The sequence below is a fragment of the Wyeomyia smithii genome, chromosome 2 (genome assembly GCF_029784165.1).
Source record: "Wyeomyia smithii strain HCP4-BCI-WySm-NY-G18 chromosome 2, ASM2978416v1, whole genome shotgun sequence".
In the NCBI taxonomy this organism is placed as follows: domain Eukaryota; kingdom Metazoa; phylum Arthropoda; class Insecta; order Diptera; family Culicidae; genus Wyeomyia; species Wyeomyia smithii.
The window spans coordinates 164,516,635-164,539,399 of NC_073695.1; the positions used below are offsets into that span (position 1 = coordinate 164,516,635).

Consider the following 22,765-nt stretch of genomic DNA (forward strand, 5'->3'; position numbering starts at 1 on the left):
TGGCGTTGACGGTGTTGCTGATATTTGTTTGGTTTCTGCGTGCGAAAAAAAAGAAGGAAATATTTTTGCTTTTGTCATCACGCACATTTTGACAATTACATACGAGAGTTCACGCAGGTGCGAACCCAAGTATAATGACAGTTCTACAAGGTATGCCACATTTTTATCTATCCACGCACACAAACAAATCTCGTTATGAAAATTTTCGTTTTTTTTGTATGGAATTCGGAACATTTTCGGAAATTTCTCGTTTTATGTTGTTTTATATTTGATTTTTTTTAATTGGAGAGTGAATCTCCAGTTGAAACACACTAGAAATGGATATTTATTTGGGTTTAGCGTGAAAAATTGCGACAATAAGTCGAAATAAAATATAAAAAAAATGCTATATTTCTAATAGTTGGAGCATAATCTTAGTCATTGTCATAGCTCATGACTTTTTTTACTGTATAAAACATAAGCGACTCTATTTAGAAGCGCTATTAGACTACAATAAAAAAACGAAAAGTGCAAAAAGGTTACCGGCAAATTGATGAAAAATAGCATATTTTACCTAAACCGCAGCATGTTTATGTATTCCCCACAAATAAAACATGTTTCAACATCATTTCTATAACTTTTCAGGAAAGTATGTTTTATAAGTTTAGTTTAAAATGCAAAATCATTTCAAATTTCATACAAAATTGGGAAAAGTTCATAACGATCACTAATACTAATGCATCGACGTGAATAGCATACCTCGTAGAACTGTCATCATACTTGGGGTGCGAACAGCCTTCGAAATCTCTTTCAACGCGAATAAACCGAATGCACATTAGGGATGGGAAATATCGACTAAAAAGGCTATCGATAATTATCGATAAATTCCCTAATGCCATCGATAACTATCGATAATTATCGATAGTTTGACAACTAGAACCTGATGAAGAAAAACAACAAAATGTTGCTCTTGCTGTGGACAGGAACAATATTTAAAAGTTTATTCGCACACATAATTCGCACTTAGGCGAAATCTTGTCGTTGTCCGTATAAGGTAGAGTGAGCGAAAATGAGTATCCCTCAATTTTCTAACAATTTTAAAGAGGATTTCATGTGAAAGCAAACAATCATCGAATTCTCTTTAGACAAAGTCTAGGCCAATATATTTTTTCAGTTCTGGCATCATTGTGGAGTATAAATGCCAATGCGAGGAAAATATCAATAACTATCGATAACGCGGAAAGCTCAACGATTCTATCGATAGCCGGCAACTATCGATACTATCGATAATTATCGATAGGTTTCCCATCCCTAATGCACATTTTGTAATTCGTGTGCGGCTTTTATGAATTATGTACTCGAATTAATTTTGTCGAGTTCCAAGATTTTTTATATACAAATAATACGTAGTTTATTTAAAAGATTGTCACTTTAGGTTGTGAATAGTATGAATCTAAAAAAAACTTATGTATTTAAAGCGTCCTTCCTTTTTTCAGATCAACATGTCGAAAACAGAACATCTTAACCAAATCGTGATTGAATATAGAGATTTCTGTGCCTCAACAAAGCAAGAAGACTTGCATAAACAGGTTGCAGAGTTACCTGCGAAGGATTATACTGCTGATGAAAAGTTTGTAGAATTACTAACACCTCAGCAGCGGGAAGCGTTTGATACCTTACTGCCTGGAGAACTAGAGGATTTAACATCTCTTCACTTAGCACGTTTAGCTAAAACGTCAATGGAAGGTTTTGCTAGAGCTCAGCAGCAAAACCAACAATTGGAATACAGTTGCAGCAGATTCCATGGTATTATAAATGCTTGATTCATAATCAACACCACAAATTCACTATTTTCAGGGCATATGAAAAAATGTAAACTGGAAATCTTAATGGAAACCCAAGCCGCCGAAGAACTACAGATTTGTTTACTGGATATCAAATATAATTTGAAAGTCATCAAGGCAAAAAAGGATAGACTGAAGAAGTGATTATTTATTGAAAAACTAAATGTTAACTACGTTCGAATAAAAATTAGTTTTTTCCGGCATCTTCCTTCAGTCCAACTGTTCTATTAAAAATCAAATGATGTTCAGTACTGGCAGGATCCACTGAAAAATAACCGATTCTTTCGAATTGAAATCTATCATACGCTTTTGCCTTCACAACTGACGCATCCGCGTAAGCCGACACAATTTTAAGCGAGTCTAAATTACAATCGCTAATAAAGCCATCTGGAACTTCGGTTACATCTTCTGGGTTTTTATGCATAAACAACTTTTCATACAAACGAACCTCGACCTCTTTCGGTTGCGAAACCCAATGAATGAATGCCTTAGGCTTATCAGTACTGTTAACTGGTTTACATTCACAAAGAAGTTCACTAATAGATCCGTTCCTATCTTTCATAGTGTTTATCAGAGTGATTACGTATCCAGCATAGCGCAACCCAACTGGTTGCGTAGGAGTCAATCGTCTATAACCTTTATCAGCTGCTTCTGAAAAATCTGTTTTCTCTATGTACAGGGTTTTATCTATCCAAATATCATGGCTGCCCTTCTCTGGATTAGTGGGATGATTGGGAACGGTAATTTTGAATGGGGTATTGTGTGGGAAATGAACAAGAGTGACTTTGAGTGGCTCTAACACAACCAATGCACGTTGGGCCGTTATGTTCAGTACATCACGAACACTTGCTTCGATTGTGGATGGATCGACACTGCTCTGTGCTCCTGTTACGCCTATTTGAGCACAAAAATTATTTATCGCCTCCGAAGGAAAACCACGCCGGCGTAAGGCAGTCAACGTAAATAGCCTCGGATCATCCCAATCCTCAACAATGCCTGTTAATTTATAAAAAAAAGGAATTTAGTTGTTTGATTTAAAAACTTGATGGTTGGCTGTATAAAGTTCCAGTGCAGAATTTAATCAGGGTTTTATTCATTGTGAGGGCTAATAAAAGTATAGTTCATAGCATGGTTTCAATTGTTGTACATTGAAGATGGTATAATAACATCCCAAAAACTATCTATGTGGTTCTCTGTGCAACTTCACTAGCTCAGGTCAATCACGGAGGTGCAACTACGATATGTAAGGTTGTCAATGCTCATGCTCATGCTCATGGTTTCAATTTTGCAATGCGGCAATTCATAATGTATGAATTAATGCCAATGGAAATCGACTTTCCGAATCCAAATTTAGTTCAGGAGTAGGTATCAAGAGTTTTGTCTTCTAGAAAAAGTAGGAGGGTGGTATTCAAGACACGACCGCATGACGTTGACTACCGTATTCTTAAAAAAAAAAAAAATATTCCATTGAAGCAAATGGTAGAGGGAATTGTAACGCTTCTTTTACAAAACTTCTGTAACAAAATTTCGAGGCTCCAAAAGGTACCAGTTTCCGATTATTCTCGTCCAGAATTCCAGCCATTTTAGTATTTTGCAGTAGCCATTTATTACTAACAGCCACCAGCATAACGGGTGAAACCGGCACGAGATGACCGGTACTATTTTGTATTTCCTCCTTTCAGCTGCTATCACCTAGCGTCCGCATGTCACTGGTGCGGTTTTGGAATCAGAATTATGGGGCGCCGGCCGCTGTCGTAATATTAACACCAACAAAAAAGTGCATATTTGCAAGGTTTTTTCCGCTAGCAGCAGCATAAACATCGGAAACATAAAGTGACAACAACAATAACAACAAAGTCAGATCGATTGTATCCGTTAGTGTCGACTGTGCTTGGGAAGAGAGGTAGTGATTGGCTGCGCGGTATGATTTAGACAATCGATATTAATTACCAATTTTTCAATAGTGTATCTCAAACAAAAGTTTGTTTTTGTTACATAAATTTAACCGTAGAAGAATTTCTGATCGATTGATGCCAAAACCTCGAAAACCTGATTATAGATGACTGCAAAATAAGCGCTCAAAACCTGACCACTTTTCTCTGGTTTTCCCTGGTTGAATTACTAGATTTTCAAATTCAGGGGCCTAACTTCGATATAGACGTTAGTCAACGTCAAAAATGAAAATTCTAGCGCAATCATTCAGCAGCCTACTTCCCAGAACCAGGTGTAGTCATAACATTCCATTCGAAGCAGCCTTCTGTTGAGTAGTTTGAAGTAGTATATTTGCTCGATATTCTTTCGCCAGAATAAAGTAAAATTCGCCGGAATAAAGATAAAAATTTTATTTTTTAACAACGCACGTACGGAGACTTAGGTATTACAAGCCTTTTTGCCTGTAGGAGGTTGAGACCACTACTACCATTAGTTAGATATATTGTGGTATACTCCGCGTTACTTTTCATGCACTGTCAGTTCGTTTCATCACTATGGGTATCAGTGATAGTCGCCCCAATACATACTTTGCATTTGTTGTTCTTACCTTAACTAGTTCAGCATACCATATCTCATTAGGCGTAAGGACATCTTTTCCGAGAATACACAGTGTTCGCTGAAACAATGTGTTGCATTGACACAGTAAGTGTTCCGAAATTTCTAGTTCGAAATTACAGAAACAAATGTCATCCTATGTTTACCTATCTTTTAACCCTCTCTTTACCATGGTTACTCCAGAGCACCGAAAGCTGGGATGCAAAAAGTTTTTCGAATTATTTACCAATGCTACTCAAAATGCATAAATCTGTTCTTGAAGAATTAGTATATTGCTAAAATATTAATATATATTGCTAATTAATGCATTTTGAGTAGCATTGATAAATATTTCGAAAAACTTTTTGCATCCAAACCTGTGGTGCTCTAGAGTAACCATGGTAGAGAGAGGGTTAAGGTGATACCTGTTCGGACAGTGTCCAGTCAGTATGCCAGTTAACGTACTCAGGTCACCTTTTTGCATACTGAATAGGTTGCGTGTGATGAAAAAGTTTAGATTCTATTACATAGAGTAATGAATAGTTTAGATTGTCTTGCTTTAGAGGAAGCCCTCCAGTTAGCATCAATCATCTTTGTTTCCCAGCCTCTGAATTCTAATTTCAAACAGGATGTGGATTAGAGTGGCCATTTTTGTAACATCATGCGATTTAGATGAGCGCCGGGCGAAAAAAGTTTCCTTTTTACTCCAAAAATAAGCCATCTCCGGCAAAAAAATCGTCTAAGAAGTTCATAATACGCTAGTGGATTGGAATATTTCAGAAAAGTTTCGAAAACTAACCAATATTACTTGTCCTCTTCATATCTATGAACTTTTATGCAAAATATATTACATGGCAAAAGCATCGGACCTTAAACACCTTTCTTCAACTATTTTACAAGAGCATCAAGCTAAATGATTCACAGCTTCAATGATCCAAAAGTTCGCTCGAAATGGTACGATGAAGATTGCAATCAAATCAAGCAATTTTATGCAATCAAGTTCGCGGCGATTATGAAGTGCTCTTGGAGTTAGCATTCACATTTCTTGGTTGTAAAGTGACCCTTTTTCACTTATCACACGCTATATGGTTAAAAATAACATTTATTGCCTGAGAAAATATTTGCTCTGATCATTGACCATAAATCGCATTCGAGACATGTTCCTTTTTATAGTCAAACTTCACATTCAGGTGTTTTTCGGGTGTACGAATGCTATCGAATGTATGATTCAAGTTATGAATTTTTTACGTGATTCTTTCGCATATATCGAAATTGATAGTCGTTTCAGACGCTGTAACTAAAAAGATGAAGAATCACTTGTGGTATTTAAGCTTGAATTTAAACAAAAAATGATCAGGCGATTAAAAGCGGATGGTCCTTAAGGTGAAACGGTATTGAAGCCACTAACAGCCAATTTCGAGCCACCACTTCGTACTTTTAGAAGCACAGGACTCGGAAATAAATAATGCATTCCCTGTGAAAACGCTATTTTATGTTTGCTTCACCACAGCAAACATAAAACAGCGTTTTCACAGATGACGCATTACCTGTTACCGAGTCTTGTGCCTTTGAAAATTCAAAGTGGTGGCTCGAAGTCGGCCATTTTTGGCTTCAATACCGTTTGGCCTTAAATAGCTGCTGTCGAATGTCGCAAGCAATAAAATGCTGAACAGTTACTAGTATGTAATTAATCCCATCTCGTTTTATGCAATACCAATGCTTTTTTTTTCGAGTTTTGAACCTCATGTTGATTTTTTCGACCGTGACCCAGCCGAGTAGAAAAATAATGAGGAATAGCAAACTTCTTTCAAAAATTATTCGCTTTCAACGACGCCACAAAACATGGTGTTAAATTCATGAAAAATTTTAACCGTGTTCCAACACATAATGAAGACGAACTTCAGTTTATATTGCATGTTGTTGGTTCATACCGTAAAAATACCCACCTCATTCTAAATCCGAACTTTTTAACAAACACCAAAAGTTTTAGATTATTTTAAACTTAAATTAGGACAATAATATGATGGTTTTATAAAAATACAAGTGTGTTTTGATACGTTTATCAAGAGATATATGTTAAAAAAAGAATAAAACTCCGTACAATTTTCATGTAAATCGATTTCTTAAATATAAGCGCTTTGTGGGTCCATTAAATAAACTCCGATCAACTTCAAATTTTCGTGGCTTATTGTAGAGGTCAAAAGGAAACTTTTTCAGCCCGGCGCTCATTAAGATCGATAGTTTCAAAAACGGCCATATAAAATATGGCCACTCTAATGTGGATACGCCACAGAATACCTACGACCCGACGAATGTAGTTGAAAAACCAATTTTTACTGAAAGATAGTTTTTTTTTATTTCCTCCTATACCACAGTGACCAGGCACCCAGTTGACATTGTTTGTAACAGATAGTTGAGCCGTTGCGAAACAGAGTGGTCTATCTGCCATCGAGCAATTTTTTCAGGAGAGGCAATTTTCGAAAAATTTCTAAATAAAATTCTGTTCAACGAATTCTTTCCAACAAAATTTAGTAAAGCGGCAATGTATGTAGTTTTGCGAGGCGAAAATGAACGGGAATAGAAGGTGTGACTTTAGGTTTAGAAAAAATTTTCCTTTGTGTTTTAATAGCAAGGGGGTGGTGGCTTTGCACACAGCCATTCTGATTTCTTTTTGAGAATTTTTTTGCAAAACAATTGTTAGCAATTGGCAATGAAGGTGTACCAGTACCTAGAGGTTTTTGTTTGATTAATTTCGTTCCCGAAATATTTCTATTATTGAAAAAAGTGAAACTACGAATGTGTTACCGAATATCGTCTAGAATTCAGAGTATGGTCAAAAATTGAATGCACGTGCAATCCTGACGGCAGAAAAAACAAGATGTCGACTGTTTGAATTTTATTATATAAAGGTTTGAGGTTCAGCACACGTTCTATCATGATGATTTATAGAAAAATCATCCAAAATATTGAAGTAAGATAAGAAAATCATCTATTCAAAATTTGGGAAGCTCGCTTTTCTTTGGTTCTTAAGGGGTTTGATGTATCTAATATTTGATATATGTTGAGATTCACAATGCATTTGCAAGGACTTTGAACAAATCGCAAGGTCAATCTATGCAAAAAATGAACGAGAACAGACAGGCCCGGATATGAGGGGGGGGGGGCGAAGGGGGCAAATGCCCCGGGCCTCCCGATTGGAAGGGTCCTAGGACGTCCTTTTTTACACCTTCCAGAACGTTACCTCTAAATGTTTTAAGAAAAGAGGGCCTCACAAACAAATTTGCCCCGGGCCCCATAGCGTCTAAATCCGGCCCTGAGAACAGGTGTTATTTAAACTCATAAAAAAATTTCCTCATCCAGACGGGACTCGGACCCTCAATTTCCTAAGTCTTCGGCGCGGTGTTTTGATCAATGAATGAGATACAAGAGTAGAGGGTGATAAGGTATTATTTTCAAGGGAAATGATCTTTCCAGTAGTTCTTCCCAGTCTGGGTGAGATTTTTTTTAAGCTAAATCACACCTTTTGTTCTCGTTCATTTTTCGCATACTTGTATATATGTCCGCTTTACTGAAAATCAAAACAAATCAAAATCAAAGACAAAAAATGCAATTAGTTCGTACTTTTTCTGCTTGACACATGGTTCACGTAGTCAAATACACTGTAGTGTGTAAAACTCTTCAGATTTCGATGAGGGGTGAAAACTTTTCCACATTTTCAAAATAAGAACGTATTATGAATATTCAAAAACAGTTTTTATTTGTTTGGACAATAGGTTGCACAGACTGAACTGCCATTACTTTTGTTACTTCAGACACATACTTAACCTTTTTATGAAAGATTAATATGAAAAAAACCTAGAAAATCAACTACAAAGCATTAATAAGAATATCTTACCTTCAGCGATTAGTTTGGCAATTTTTCTTTTAGATACAACAGTATAATTTACATTCAACCGTCCATATTCCCATTGCACCGGACAGTAAATGTCGAGTGCGTTGCACAGCCAGTAATAGGAAGATCGACGAGATTGAAACTCTTTCGTACACAACGAATGAGTTATATCTTCGATACTGTCACACAAGCAATGTGTATAATCATAAGTAGGATATATACACCATTCGCTTCCGGTTCTATGATGAGGGATAAACTTAATTCGATAAGCGACCGGATCTATTTTTCCTTCTTCAAGGGTTATTTTCATGCGCAAAGTGGCAGCACCTTCATCGATTTTGCCATTTTTCATGTCATTGAAGAGCTGTAAACTTTCTTCAACCGGACGATCGCGCCATTTTGAAGGCTGTGGATTAAAACCCTTCATTGCTTCGGATGTTTGATGGCAAACATAAGCCAAACCTTTTTTTATGAGCACCACTGCCCATTCGTACAACTGTTGAAAGTAATCAGATGAATGTGTTATTTTGTAGGGTTGATATCCTAACCATTCAACCATGTCCTTAATCCCCACAAAAAATTTTTCTTCCTCTTTTTCTGGATTGGTATCATCGTAACGCAAAAAGCAAACTCCATCGTGTGCTTTCGCATATCCAAAATTGATATTGATCGCTTTGGCGTGACCAATATGTAAAATCCCATTGGGTTCAGGAGGAAAACGAGTTCGAACGAGTCCTTTTGTTCGACTAAGATGTTGTTTGAGTAAGTTGTCTGTTTGATCCGTCACAACATATCCATCCGTTTTGTGATTTTCCCCAGGAGCATGAAAATGAACAGAGTTCATTAGATCAGAAATTGATTTAGCATCTCCTGAAAAACTTTCTGGTGTTGTAAGTGAAACTGCATCTTTAACATTCTCTTTCGCAACATTAGTTTTGTTCTCCTTTTTTTTAGTAATCTTTGGAGGTGGCGCTAAATCTTCATCTGTTTTAGGTCCAAGTAAATCAAAAATTTGAACATCAACTTCATTTTTAATTGCTTTTCCGTCAGCCCATAACAATAATCCACGAGTTTCGGCTAGAATCTTTCCAATGTTGAATCGGTATCGTTGGTCCAGTATATCGCTTTCATATTTTTTGATAACAGACTCTACTGCACGATCAATTTCCTCTGGTGTAACAACTATTCCAATGCCACAAGCATTTTCCAGTTGTTCAATGTTGACAGTTTTGTTTGATCCAGTTGTTAGAAAATAGTCTAGAGCTGAATCGATTCTTATTCCTGTATCAAGTTTTCGCTCAATGATATAACGAATTAAAAGTTCTAAATGGTTTTTACACTGTTGCTTAATTTTTGTACAGACCTGGTAAATAAGCTGACCTTCATTTCCGGTAATTGTGTGGTTCTCGGGAATAAAAGAGAGTGCGGCTAAGATAGTCTCATAAAGTGTGGAGTTCTTAATCGTCTCTTTTACTTTCTGTTCACTGAGACCAAGGCAAGATAATTTTGCAATTTTATCGTCAGTTTTGTCGTTCCCTGTTGAATAAAGCGTATTTTTAAAACGTTGCATTGAATAAGGACTAACATTTGAGTGAATCTTTGAAACCTCACCCATTTCTGTATATTGTTACACTGCGTACAAACTAAACAAACGGTAGTTTTCGTAATTTCAATAAGCCATGAGGTACTCGAGAATAGGGATGGGAAACCTATCGATAATTATCGATAGTATCGATAGTTGCCGGCTATCGATAGAATCGTTGAGCTTTCCGCGTTATCGATAGTTATTGATATTTTCCTCGCATTGGCATTTATACTCCACAATGATGCCAGAACTGAAAAAATATATTGGCCTAGACTTTGTCTAAAGAGAATTCGATGATTGTTTGCTTTCACATGAAATCCTCTTTAAAATTGTTAGAAAATTGAGGGATACTCATTTTCGCTCACTCTACCTTATACGGACAACGACAAGATTTCGCCTAAGTGCGAATTATGTGTGCGAATAAACTTTTAAATATTGTTCCTGTCCACAGCAAGAGCAACATTTTGTTGTTTTTCTTCATCAGGTTCTAGTTGTCAAACTATCGATAATTATCGATAGTTATCGATGGCATTAGGGAATTTATCGATAATTATCGATAGCCTTTTTAGTCGATATTTCCCATCCCTACTCGAGAACGTCAGCAACGATGGCAACAGGACATGCGACAAGCACGACAAGCTAGCAATGGGCGATATTGTATCGGTATCGGAGATATCGATACTTTTGAGACGATATTTCAATTTTTTGGATCGATACACAAGCGTCCGATACTCGACCGTATCGATACTGAAAACCGCGATTTTTGTATCGATATACTTTTATGCATACGGACCAGCTAGCTGACATCGCGCCATGTTACAAGGGCTAACATCTCAATGTGTACACGAGATCACCGCCACTTTTCATATATGTTATGCTGTCTGTCAGTGTCAGTGGAGCCCACACATCGTAGAACCGCTGCGATGTTGGCTGCGATAAAGCAAAGCAAATCGGATAGAGATGCCAGCTAGTTGATACGAGCTGGAACCACTGAAAAGCTGCCACTGTCAGTATAAATATCGCACAAGTCTATTTGCACTAGCAAAACTTAAGCCTGTATAACACTCTTTGACCAAGCGTCTAATATTTGGCACTTTTTGACAGATAAAAATTTGGTCGAAGATAATTATTTGTCACTCTCCAATTTTAACATGAGGCAAACACGGGCAAACAACAACCATGATGTCAAATAAATTTGACCATTATGTCAGAAGGTCAAAAATTTGACCATTAGACAAAGAGTGTACTACAGGCTTTAGATGGAGAAATAGATAGAGAGAATGTTGTGAGCCAAACGAACTGTCAAAATCTGAGCCAAACGCAGCATAGGGCCAAATTCGAAATTTGTTTTACTTAAGCCACACATTTAAAGCCAAAAAGGAGTGCTCAATAATAACGTGTTCTCAAATACTTTCAAAAATAGGCATAGCTCTACGTTGCATTATTAAGCCACAAAACTTATATTGTTTCTCTGACAATTGATTAAAATATTGTTTGTTTACATTTATACTCAGCTTCATTTGTTTTTATTTCAATTAATTCTACTTCTTAATTTCTGCGTTGAAATGCATCCACAAACCCCTCAAACGAAATTCAACGTTATGAGAAATGATGTTTGGCTTCGATTTAGTTGGGCCATAACCCAACGAGCGGGAGCCCAACTAAAACGTAGCCCAACTAAGCATAGCCCAACGAGCGAAACTTGACTGTATTTTAAAAACAAATATAAGTTTTCTGGTTACACTGTTCAGATCGAATATTTGCAAGCGGAAACTAACTCATGCTTTCCGTCGACACAAGTTAGAGTACAAGTGAAAAAAATCACAGGAAGGTTGTATGCAAAGCCACGACCGCAAGTTGAAGTAGAATACTTTTACAAGAAAGATAACCCGGCTGCTTGCGTGTCAGTCATTTTTCCTAGCAAATAAATGTTGACCGCTCATTGGCAGTATTGAAAATTCTGTGCAAATGAAGTTGAAGTATTACTCAATTTCAGTTTGCACATATAAATACGACCTCAATGAACAGAAAAAGAACGAACTCTTTGCGGCGCAAACAAGTTTCAACAGTCAGAGTATGTAGATGTAAATTCAAATTAAGATACTTCCCTAGTAACAATTGTAGTTTTATCAAAGTTCTATAGCGCATAATACAGCCAAAATAGCGCTATAAAACTTTGATAAAACCAGTTTTGTTACTTGGGTTAACTTTTGGTTAAAGCTCAGAACGAGAGAATATTAAATCTTCAATTCATTTGTTTGGTTGTCCTGAAAATGACAGTTTTGTTGATTTTAAAATCGGATATGACGCTGATTGCATCTCTGTGTTACGCCGTTAGCGGGAGTTATTGTGAACTTGCGTATGATGAAGGCATCGTATTATCTGTTTTATTGAATGGGAGAAAGAGGAATCTTGTAAAATTTTGTAAACATTTAACTCAAACAATATTACCAAATCGTAGTCAGGCCCTCTGACAACAAAGTTGAAGGCTGTTTTCACACGCGTTCTAACAGGGCAGTTTGTTATTCAAAGTCGGTTATGCTGATCGCAGCCTTTGCGCTGCCCCTACAGTGGGGGGTTTACTAAATAAAGTGAAAATTAGACAACTACAACAGAATTTGATTGCATCCCGCACAGAAAGTCTGCTTGTGTTGATGCCAGAAAATTATTAACCTTCAATTATTTGTTTATTAGCCTTGAAAAAAGCATTTTGCGGTACAAAATCGGTTACTGATTACAACTTTTGAGCTGCCCTAACATTGGGGGAATTAAGATACACGGACAACATGCACTGTGGAAGCTATTTTACATTCAGTAAATTCGACGGGTGCGACAGATTTAAATTGCTAGGATGCAACACAGAATGCTTGCTTGCGTTGACAAAAATTATTAACTTTCTTGTTTGATTGCCTTGAAAAAGGCATTTTGATTTCCAAAATTGGATTTCCTGATGGCAATCTTCATGCTGCCCCAACACGGGGGGAATAATGGCTGTCTGGCGACACACGCTGAGAAAAACCGCGCTGCTCCTGAGACGTGGTGACTAACCACAGGGCTAGTGCTGCTGCTAAGGAAGGACGACTGCTGTTGACGCTGTCTAGAACTAGGGATGGGAAACCTATCGATAATTATCGATAGTATCGATAGTTGCCGGCTATCGATAGAATCGTTGAGCTTTCCGCGTTATCGATAGTTATTGATATTTTCCTCGCATTGGCATTTATACTCCACAATGATGCCAGAACTGAAAAAATATATTGGCCTAGACTTTGTCTAAAGAGAATTCGATGATTGTTTGCTTTCACATGAAATCCTCTTTAAAATTGTTAGAAAATTGAGGGATACTCATTTTCGCTCACTCTACCTTATACGGACAACGACAAGATTTCGCCTAAGTGCGAATTATGTGTGCGAATAAACTTTTAAATATTGTTCCTGTCCACAGCAAGAGCAACATTTTGTTGTTTTTCTTCATCAGGTTCTAGTTGTCAAACTATCGATAATTATCGATAGTTATCGATGGCATTAGGGAATTTATCGATAATTATCGATAGCCTTTTTAGTCGATATTTCCCATCCCTAGTCTAGAACTATTATGAGCGGCTCCGGCTGAAACAGGCTCTTATATAGGCCAAATAGCATGTTTTCAATTGCAAGGTATACGATCCTGTCGACCGTGCTTGGGAAGCAAGCATATAATGACCAATCAGAGGTCGAATTTTTCGTTTTGACAAGACTTGACTATTTTCAATAGTACAATAATGTGAATAATAAAATTACAATTATCTTATTTTGGGAAGAATCTTAGAAGATTTTCCAAACTTTTGCTGCAAGAACGAAGGAAATCCATCGAATACTAACCGATTTATTAGCATTTGAAATTGGACATATTTTTCACTTTTTTCGGTTTTAGATTTTCATTTCACATCCCTATGTAGCCGAACTTCCTGAGAGAAGTATTCTACTTCAAAAAAATTGCAATATTATTTATTAGTTAGAAAAATTCAGCGGTAGACTTCACTATCTTATTTTCGCTGACATATCTAACTTTTTTATGTCATCAATTTCCTCTTAAATTAATATGGAAGTGTGTCAATAATTTATACAAATAAGACGGGAGCTTCACAGCCCATTGGGCCAGTGAATACAAATCTTGAAGATATAAGTTTGTTAATTCATTTGTTTGCCAAAGCTCAGAATTTCTGCATTGCCTGTATGTATTTGTTTGTGAAGTCTTTTGATTCATGCTGCTCTAGAGAATGCGGATAGATACCAGAAAAACAACAAAAAGTCGGCACATAAAATTTTCATTGCTGGAAACCACCAAAATTTTGCTGATTTTTGGTGTGCTGTGCTTCCAGCAATCTGTTCAGCAAAATGAAATTTGCTAATTATTCAGTAGTGCTCAATTGCATAAAAGTGACAAGTCGTTTGCTGCATGTTCGGTAAAACAAAATACAACTTGCCGGTTGTCAGCTATGACAATTTGCTGCTCGTTCAGCAAAGCATAAATCAATTTGCTGGTTACCCGTTTATTCAATGTTTCCGTCAGGCACCAGATTCCATCCGCCAATCGGATCATAGGCAAATTACTGTTGAACTAGAGATGTATGATTATCATTTCAACTTTTAAGTTCATCTAGCCCAACAAGGACTTAGCTATGGTCCCATATTCGCTATCAGGAGCTTAGCGATGATCCCGTACCAGCTGCACAGCGATTTGGCGTGTTTTACTAATGACGGCTTGACGTAAATTTTTTGACATATCAATTCTTTTGCTGGATCCCTGCAAACATTCATTTACTGTTTTCTGTTCAGCAAATAGTTTTGCTGTATTTTCGCGAATCACTGAATCGATTACTGGATTTCAGTAAATTCAGGGTGGCCACTCAATATCAATTTCCCGGTTTTTCCCGGTTTTCCCGATGATATTTAGTGAAATTTCCCGGTGTTTTATTTTTAAAACATATGAGTAAAAATCAATTTTCACATCCTTATTTGTGCCTTGCAAAAATAGTGTTACAAAACTATGAAAAACATTCCTCCTTCATCGTGTTTAGCTGTTTGTCGACTTTAGCAAGTACCTTCATGGTGATCTGCTGCACAATTTTCGCCCTCTTCATCTCCAAATCGTTGACAGTCTTTGCCTTCTCGCGCTTTTTTGCTTCCTTCTGCATCTTTCTCTGTCAACCTTCTTTCGAGCTTGTAGTGCTTCTGTATCAGGATGCCAATGAAATGCGTGGGATAAATTCAAGAGTTGAGGCATAGAGTTTTTGTCTTCTAGAAAAATGTCCTCAGGCAAAACTTCAAGCGGACTTTGGGAAGAAGAGCCTCAGAGTGACCAATGAAAAAAAAGGACATGAACTGTCAAGATGCATTTTGCAAAATCACGATCTGTTATTTCAAAACAATTTTTTTTTTCGAAAAACTTCGATCCTGGGATTTTAAAATTTTCGAGCTAGGGTCAATGTATTGTATAAGAAATTTTCTCATGGTCCGTAAAATAAATTCAACTGACACTCTGAATAAACAATTTGAAAAAAAAAATAATTTAGCTACTGTTTGTTTTTGATATAGAAAAAAAAACTGAGAAATCTTTAACAAATAGCTCTTCAAGGTGGCGTCTTTCCCCAACAAAATCAAGTAGTCAAAAGGTCCAACACAGAATGAAAAAAAATTTTTTAGCTGCTTTTTGCTGCTTGTGGTTAAAATCATACCAAAAATCGGGAAGTACAAACCGGCTAGCTCCGTTCCGGTCCGGTTCGAAATAAAATCGAGACTCGAAGTTTCCGGTCCTATTTGGCTTTTGACCAGATTCTCCCCGATGCGATGTCGAACACTATTCACAAGAAGTTTCAATACGCCTCCCGCGACGCTGATAACTTTTTGACTTCTTTAAAATCTGACAATATATGTTACGGAACAGTAAATTTATCCACCTGATCAAGCCTGATTTTATTTGACGCAGATCTTGCTGCGAAGCCGCTGTCGACTTTAACTGAAACCAACAACCAGCTTTCCCCTAGCCGGCAGAATCATGCCAGTTAGGTAAACATGAAAAAAAAAACAGGGTCTCATGTTGACATTTCCTCAGAAACTGTTGAACGAATAAAGTGGCAGACATGAAGAAGGATGATTTTCCCGGCGTGAAGCCTAATTTCCCGGTTTTCCCGTATTTTTTTTCCCGGTGATTTTAAATTCCCTGCTTTTCCCGCTTTTCCCGTTTTTCCCGGTAGAGTGGCCACCCTGAGTAAATGTATTTATCAAACATTCAAAAAATGATCTCAACTATAGTATCGATACTTCTGGTATCGATACTTTTTGACCGATATTTTGAGCATCTCGATACTTTTGGTTCTTCGGGTATCGATACTGAAGTATCGATACTCTCCGTCGTATCGCCCAATGCTACGACAAGCAATGACATTTCGTAAGCAGCAGGGATGCGAGGTTCTTCATACAGTAAGACTTAGCATTGGCCGATATCATATCGATACGTATGGAATCAATACCTTGGGGTTTAAATATCGTTATTTTTTATCGATGCAAGCGACTTCGATATCAAGATGAATCGATACTTTCGCCCCGATATTTTATTCGATACTGAGCACGCTCCTTTAATTTTACTCTAAATTGAGCAACTTTGACTCAGTTTTACATTGTCTCTTAAAACCAGACCGATGTCATGGCAACTGTTTCCTGAAGCCGCCGCCGATGATGATGACGCTAGTGTTGAAAATATGATCATAAGCTCCGTTCATTGTGCCGCATGTGTTACTGTACAGATTTTTTTCGTGCTTCTAACTATATTGAATTTAGGGCTATCCAGAACGTGTTGAAACATGTTTGAACATCACCATTTGTGTCCCGCACAAAATCCATAGAACGTTCAAAGCAAAACAGTCGTTCTTCGCTTTTTGCATTCCTACACACCACTTGCAGCAACAGTTGATCTCGCATGGACGGAGCTTATTCGGCTGTTTCGCAAGCACTGACAGCCTTTTGACGGATAATCGAGCCAGAGAGCCAGAGAAAAACGGCTTCAAGCAAAATGTATAGGGATGACGTTCGTGACAGGGATGTGCTTAAAACTTCAAAAATTGAGTAAGTTTCGTCTACCGAACTGAGTAACAGTTACTCAGATTGTCATAATTTTCTGCTTTACTCTTTTTTTGAGTGGTATTGAAAACATTTAAAAACGTTCCGCTAAAAATAAGCTGTTGTTTGGAAAAACGTGTTGTATTGTTGTTTGAAAAAAGTGTTTTTTATTTGTGTATTAGAGTTCCTCCAGATATGAGAATGGTTATGGATTTTTTGGCATGTGTACTATTTAAAACCTCAAGACACAGTTCCCGGGTAACAGTGAACCGTATTGCTGCGGTTTTTAATGAAATTCCTAAGGCAGAAGATACACTAATGATTTAATAAGGTTTGTTTTTTTTTATTACATATATGTATATGCAAAATACAAAGATTAGAAAAAAAACTTGTGATTTTATTATAATTGTATGCAACAATCCTCTGGCAGTTTCATTCATCAAAGGGATCAAAAGTCAAAACGAGCAAACTGAGTAGCTTTTACTCAGTTTCGTTTCAAAGCGGTTTTCTAAGAAGAGGGTAATTCCTACTCAATTTCTGACACATGGTGACTCTACCCATAAATGAGTAATATCATAAAAACTCTGTTCAGAGTAGGTTCGCTTTCAACGAAAGTGAGTGACATCTCACTCAGTTTAGAGTTAAATTTGACGAGCGTGAAGGGAAATTATGAAACCGGAAAATATTTTTGTTTGCTGCAAATTGTCTAACGGAAAATCCTTGTAGAAGTGCGCGGATACGATCCATCGCGTTAATGTTTTCTGCAAACAGTGCAGAAATTTGATTCGCGCTCTTTTTGTAAAGGACATTAACAGCTCATTTCTAAGGCGGTTTTTCATACCTCTTGCGAGAAAAATACTCCTTCATTTGATAATACTATCTGTGCAAAGCAAAATCGGAAGCGCAGAGTTTTTGCAAAAAGACACAATAGAGAATCAGGAGCCAGATTTTCGTGCTGCCCTAAATTTCAAATTAGGTCGCAGACGCAGCTATGCTATAGATCATTGCACGATGACGTGAGAAAAAAGGATGATTTGACAGTTGTCGCGGGTTTGTTTACGTAGTAAAATTTTCGACTCGAAAAAAATGCGGAAGTGTCTTGTTAAATATTGCGTTTCCAAGAATAAACTAACAGATTACAGTAACGAATCCGCATAGGCGGAGAGTTTTCCCATCTTTTTCGTACTCGAATCATTCATTTTCACTCCTATCACTCAACAGTGAATAGAAAAAAATTTCAACACCTTGTAAACAAACCCGTGGGAGGTGTCAGAAAAGTGAGGTTATTTTTCATGTGCAAAGATCACTGCACTGATTTGTGTGTGTGATATATTATTCTGTTCCACCGTGGTCCCATTGGGTCTGTTGACCGCAGGGATACAAAATGGGCAGATTTGTCTCCAAAACGCACACGCTCGGCCGTTTTTACTCTAAATTGGGTAAATTTTGACTCAATTTCGTCAAAAGTGGATCTACCCTAAACAGAGTAACCATGTAGTTACTCATTTTTGAGTAGCATAGATAAATGTCAAACACTGAGTACTACTTACTCATTTAAAAAAAAGCATGAATTAGCCAAACTGAGTAACTATTATTTAGTTTCGTTAATTTGACTTCCCTACGCAAAAGAAAACATTAGGAAATTCGGAAATTAAAATTTGAAAACAACATAAGAAAAATCGTTAAAATGTTGTAGATTTATTTCCCATCAAGTTACCTAATTATTAATATTTTATATTATTACCATCTTCCAGATTGCTTCACGTAAAAAAGCTACAACTCAGTAAAAGTATCATGGAGACAAAGCCCAGCACTAGGGAGAGCCCAAATGTGGATAAATCAGCGCTGTGTTTATTGTCCGGTGTTAGAGAGGTGCCCTCGTACCGTGGGAGGGAGCACAGCTTCGTGTATACCACATGAAGGATCTGCGGAAGGCCAGACGCTATGTCGGTTACTTCGCGGACAGTGCGTAACAGTTTGATCAAAAAGTAGGCCGGCGGTGTGGTAGGTTTTTTCGCTGGAGGAATGGAGACGAAACGTCTCTAAGTGACAGCTAGCAAATTTTTGAATAACAACAGTTCAATTGCATTCGCTAGGTTTGTCGGTCGCGTTTCCATCGAAAGACCATTAAATACGCGTGTAACGAGATAATAAAGGTGAATTTATGAACGGTAACTAAAATTTTATTTTACAGGATTTACCATCAAAATAGCCGTGCACAGGATACCGTGAATCGGGCTGATCAGCGTAGCAAAACAGCCGCCTAACTGTTGATTGAGAAAAATTAGACCCCAGAAATCTGTCCTAAATGTTGCATATGTTGATAACCTGATAACCAAATAAACATAAGATACTTGAAGTTCGGGTATTTTTGTCTATCGGTCTGTCTCCGATGTTAGTAATGCTAAACCCAGTAAAGTGTTTAAACCACGGCCTTTTGATGGTATAAATCAATCGTATTCTGCTCGTACCGACAAATTCCGGCCGACCACCCAATTGATGTTTGGCATTGCGTCTTGGATGTCACAGGTTTTGCAGTGGATACAATTTTGTGTGTTGATTTGCAGCTTCATGTTGCATCTTTGTAATTTAGCACGAATTCGTAAATATCGGGAGGTTAAAAGCGTACTTTCACACCGTCGTAGATATCTGAATTATTCTTTACCGGTACGATAGCCTCCTTCAGAGCGCTGTGGGCTGGTTGATTGCCCTCATAATGTGTTTCGGTGGGCGCTACCGATTAAAAACAAATCGAAGCTAATTGCTTCATGCACTGCAGCTGAGAAGTTATTTATTTTTTATAAACAATTCGATGCTATGTCAACTTATTTTTCAACATGGCTGACTATGCGTTTTGACATATCGTTACACCATGTATCTATACATCATGCTTCTTATTTCGCTCTATCAAATTGACACCCCAGTAGCGCAGTGGCAGTTTTTTTGGGTTCATTGTTGGTTTTGTTGTTCATTTGCAATATTAAGTATATATTGTTGAGTAGCTTTAGTTGAAAATTAGGTTGAATTATCAAAACAAAACTTACATAGACCTTTCTATCTGCGCTGGTATTAGTGGTCGATTTCACTGATACAAGTTTTATTTTTGGTTGCAACTAATCAACACGCTGGTGGTAACGAATTTCCTCCTGCTCCGAACTTTTATTCAAATTGTAAGCCGATTTTCAGTTTTATTTCATCAATTTTTCAACTAAAACAAAGTTTGTTGAAACGGATAACACCAATGAACACGACTGAGCCTGTATTGGTAAGATCTGGCGTAGAAAGCTCTATGATTGATCGGGCGATACTGAGTATCGATACTTCCTCAATTGTCATTGTATCGATACTAGACTGCACGGTTTCAAGTATACTAGATTAATATATATAGGTATCAAGCACTGACCATTGCTAGAGTGATTTCTTGTTATTCTACCAAGGTAGCAGTCATGATAGAGTATCTTTGTCTATAATAAAATATTTCTGTCCAGCGTTTCGATATCGCTAGTATCGATACCTATCACCCAAACGGCGAAGGAACCATTGGCAATTTTCAATACCCAATAGAGATGGTCGGGTTTCGGGTTTTCAAACCCGAAACCCGAACCCGACCCGTACCCGGCGGGTTCGGGTCGGGTTCGGGTTTGAAAATTTTTGAAAGTGTCGGGTACGGGTCGGGTTCGGGTTTGGTGAAAAAAAAATTTCGGGTTCGGGTTTGAAATTTTCGGGTTCAGGTCGGGTTTGGGTATGAAAACCCGAAACCCGACTATAAAATCTATGAAATCTCGGGTTCGGGTCGGGTTCGGGTTTCATAGAAATAAAATTTTCGGGTTCGGGACGGGTTCGGGTTTGAACGAATAAAAAAAGTTCGGGTTCGGGTCGGGCTCGGGTTTCGACATAAAAAGAAATTCGGGTTCGGGTCGGGTACGGGTTTGAAAAACATCAAACCCGACCATTTCTAATACCCACCCACCCCCATGTAACGCAATTTTACATGTTTGCCACATGCAATATAACGCTCCGCTGAATACCCCCCCACCCCCTAGAGCGTTATGTATTATTTGATGATCCCAAATCGTGTGTGAGATTCGACTGTGATAATCGTGTATTTCGGTGTAGTCCAATTTGGCGTAAAAGTCGCAATATTTACATTGCTCGATTGGTATCCTTGTTTGACACTGATTTGGTTCCTTCAGTTTCATCTTTGCGCGACTCTATATTATAAACATAGACTCTTGTCAGAGTGAATGCCGACCTCACGCAGTGTAAGAGCATCCTTAACGGTGCGCTTCTATACCCCGTTTGGCAGCGCTCTATCATCACTTCATACCGTACCGGTCGCTGCTAAACGCGCTAGAGAAATAGTAGCCGAGCATCCGGGTAGCATCGCGCTTTCAAATTTAGCAGCCCGATAACAGCGCTGCTAAAGGTTTATGCTGGATGAAACGTCAAACTGAGAGGTGTGAAAACGGGTGAGTGAGCAAAATAGCCGCGCTTTACACAGCCGCCATAACAACTCAAATGGTACCGCACTGTTAAGGACGTCTTAACACTTCGCTGAATACCAGAGATGCCATATGTACAGATTAATCTGTATTTTACAGATTTTTGGCCGAAGTAACGGTACAGAATCTGTATATACAGATATACAGATTTTCGTCGTAAAGTACAGATTTACAGATTTTTCGAAATTGACATAAATTTTTAACACTCCAAATTTTATTTCAATAAATTTTAAGCAAATTGAACATATTTTCAACTCCTCACACGTTTTAAACTAAAAATTTTGTTTGTGTACCATAGAAACTTAAAAAATACAAAGTTCTTTATGTTTAAACAATAGGGATGGGCGAACGGCTCACGAGCCGTTCATATGAACCGGTTCTTAAAAAAGAGCGAAACATCGAACGGCTCACGAAAAAGAACCACGGTTCTTTGAGCGCACCAAAACTGTTTGCACAGACAGACGTCCAAGCAAGAACAACATTGATCAAAATTTCCGTTTAAATTGTGTTATAAATCACTTGTACACTAGCGCCGCCTGGTGACCTTATCGCTACAATACATTTTTTTTCGCTGGTGCACGAGGTTGGCGGTACTGGTAGCGCTATCTGGTTACGGATTGCTACTATAAAAAACTTTACACAAGTTTGGAACTCAACTTGGACGTCTGTCTGCGCTGTTTGGTTCGCGCGAACCCGAAGTTTACCGAGACAACACGAACTGCCAACGCTCGTGAATCATTGTGAACCATGAGCCGTTCATATGAGTCGGTTCAGAACCGTGAGTGAGCGGTTCAGAGCCGCTCTTGCAAAAGAGCCGTTTTGCCCACCCCTATTAAACAATACAGATTTTTTACAGATATTTTTGTTCCAGTTACAGATGCTCAGATTTTTTCAAGGGAAAACACAGATTTAAATGTGGCAACCCTGCTGAACACCCCCCATCACCCACATCCCTGTCACGAACGTCATCCCCATACATTTTGCTTGAAGCCGTTTTTCTCTGGCTCTCTGGCTCGATTATACGTCAGTGCTGTCAAAACAGCCGAATAAGCTTCATCCATGCGAGATCAACTGTTGCTGCAACTGCAAGTGGTGTTTAGGAATGCAAAAAGCGAAGGACGACTGTTTCGTTTTGAACGTTCTATAGATTTTGTGCAGGACATAAATAGTCATGTTAAAACATGTTTCAACACGTTCTGGATAGCCCTAAATTCAATATAGTTAGAAGCACGAAAAAAATCTGTACAGTAACACATGCGGCACAATAAACGGAGCTTATGATCATATTTTTAACACTAGCGTCATCATCATCGGCGGCGGCTTCAGGAAACAGTTGCCA

At 37.9% G+C, this 22,765-nt stretch overlaps 1 protein-coding gene and 3 long non-coding RNA genes across 6 annotated transcripts; 2 read left to right on the plus strand and 2 right to left on the minus strand.

Annotated features, from left to right (window-relative positions):
* The first annotated feature begins 1,287 nt into the window (after positions 1 to 1,287).
* Positions 1,288 to 2,251, plus strand: LOC129721719 (uncharacterized). Its single transcript, XR_008727450.1, has 3 exons — positions 1,288 to 1,414; positions 1,476 to 1,785; positions 1,837 to 2,251. It is a non-coding gene; the product is annotated as an uncharacterized LOC129721719 (long non-coding RNA).
* LOC129721717 (probable glutamine--tRNA ligase) lies at positions 1,957 to 10,486 on the minus strand. Its single transcript, XM_055674614.1, has 4 exons — positions 10,413 to 10,486; positions 9,853 to 9,926; positions 8,245 to 9,777; positions 1,957 to 2,819 (listed from the first exon to the last, which is right to left on the minus strand). Exons 2-4 carry the CDS (start codon positions 9,854 to 9,856, stop codon positions 2,011 to 2,013), a joined length of 2,346 nt encoding a protein of 781 aa, XP_055530589.1. The 5' UTR covers positions 9,857 to 9,926; positions 10,413 to 10,486; the 3' UTR covers positions 1,957 to 2,010.
* A 7,477-nt stretch (positions 10,487 to 17,963) lies between these two features.
* On the plus strand, positions 17,964 to 19,283 carry LOC129721720 (uncharacterized). Its single transcript, XR_008727451.1, has 2 exons — positions 17,964 to 18,613; positions 18,679 to 19,283. It is a non-coding gene; the product is annotated as an uncharacterized LOC129721720 (long non-coding RNA).
* Positions 18,600 to 20,235, minus strand: LOC129721718 (uncharacterized). 3 transcript variants are annotated; one of them, XR_008727449.1, is made up of 4 exons: positions 19,969 to 20,218; positions 19,396 to 19,828; positions 19,126 to 19,252; positions 18,600 to 19,016 (listed from the first exon to the last, which is right to left on the minus strand). It is a non-coding gene; the product is annotated as an uncharacterized LOC129721718 (long non-coding RNA). The 3 variants fall into 3 exon arrangements; XR_008727448.1 differs by having other exon boundaries at positions 19,126 to 19,828; positions 19,969 to 20,217; XR_008727447.1 differs by having other exon boundaries at positions 18,600 to 19,828; positions 19,969 to 20,235.
* Positions 20,236 to 22,765: the final 2,530 nt, after the last annotated feature.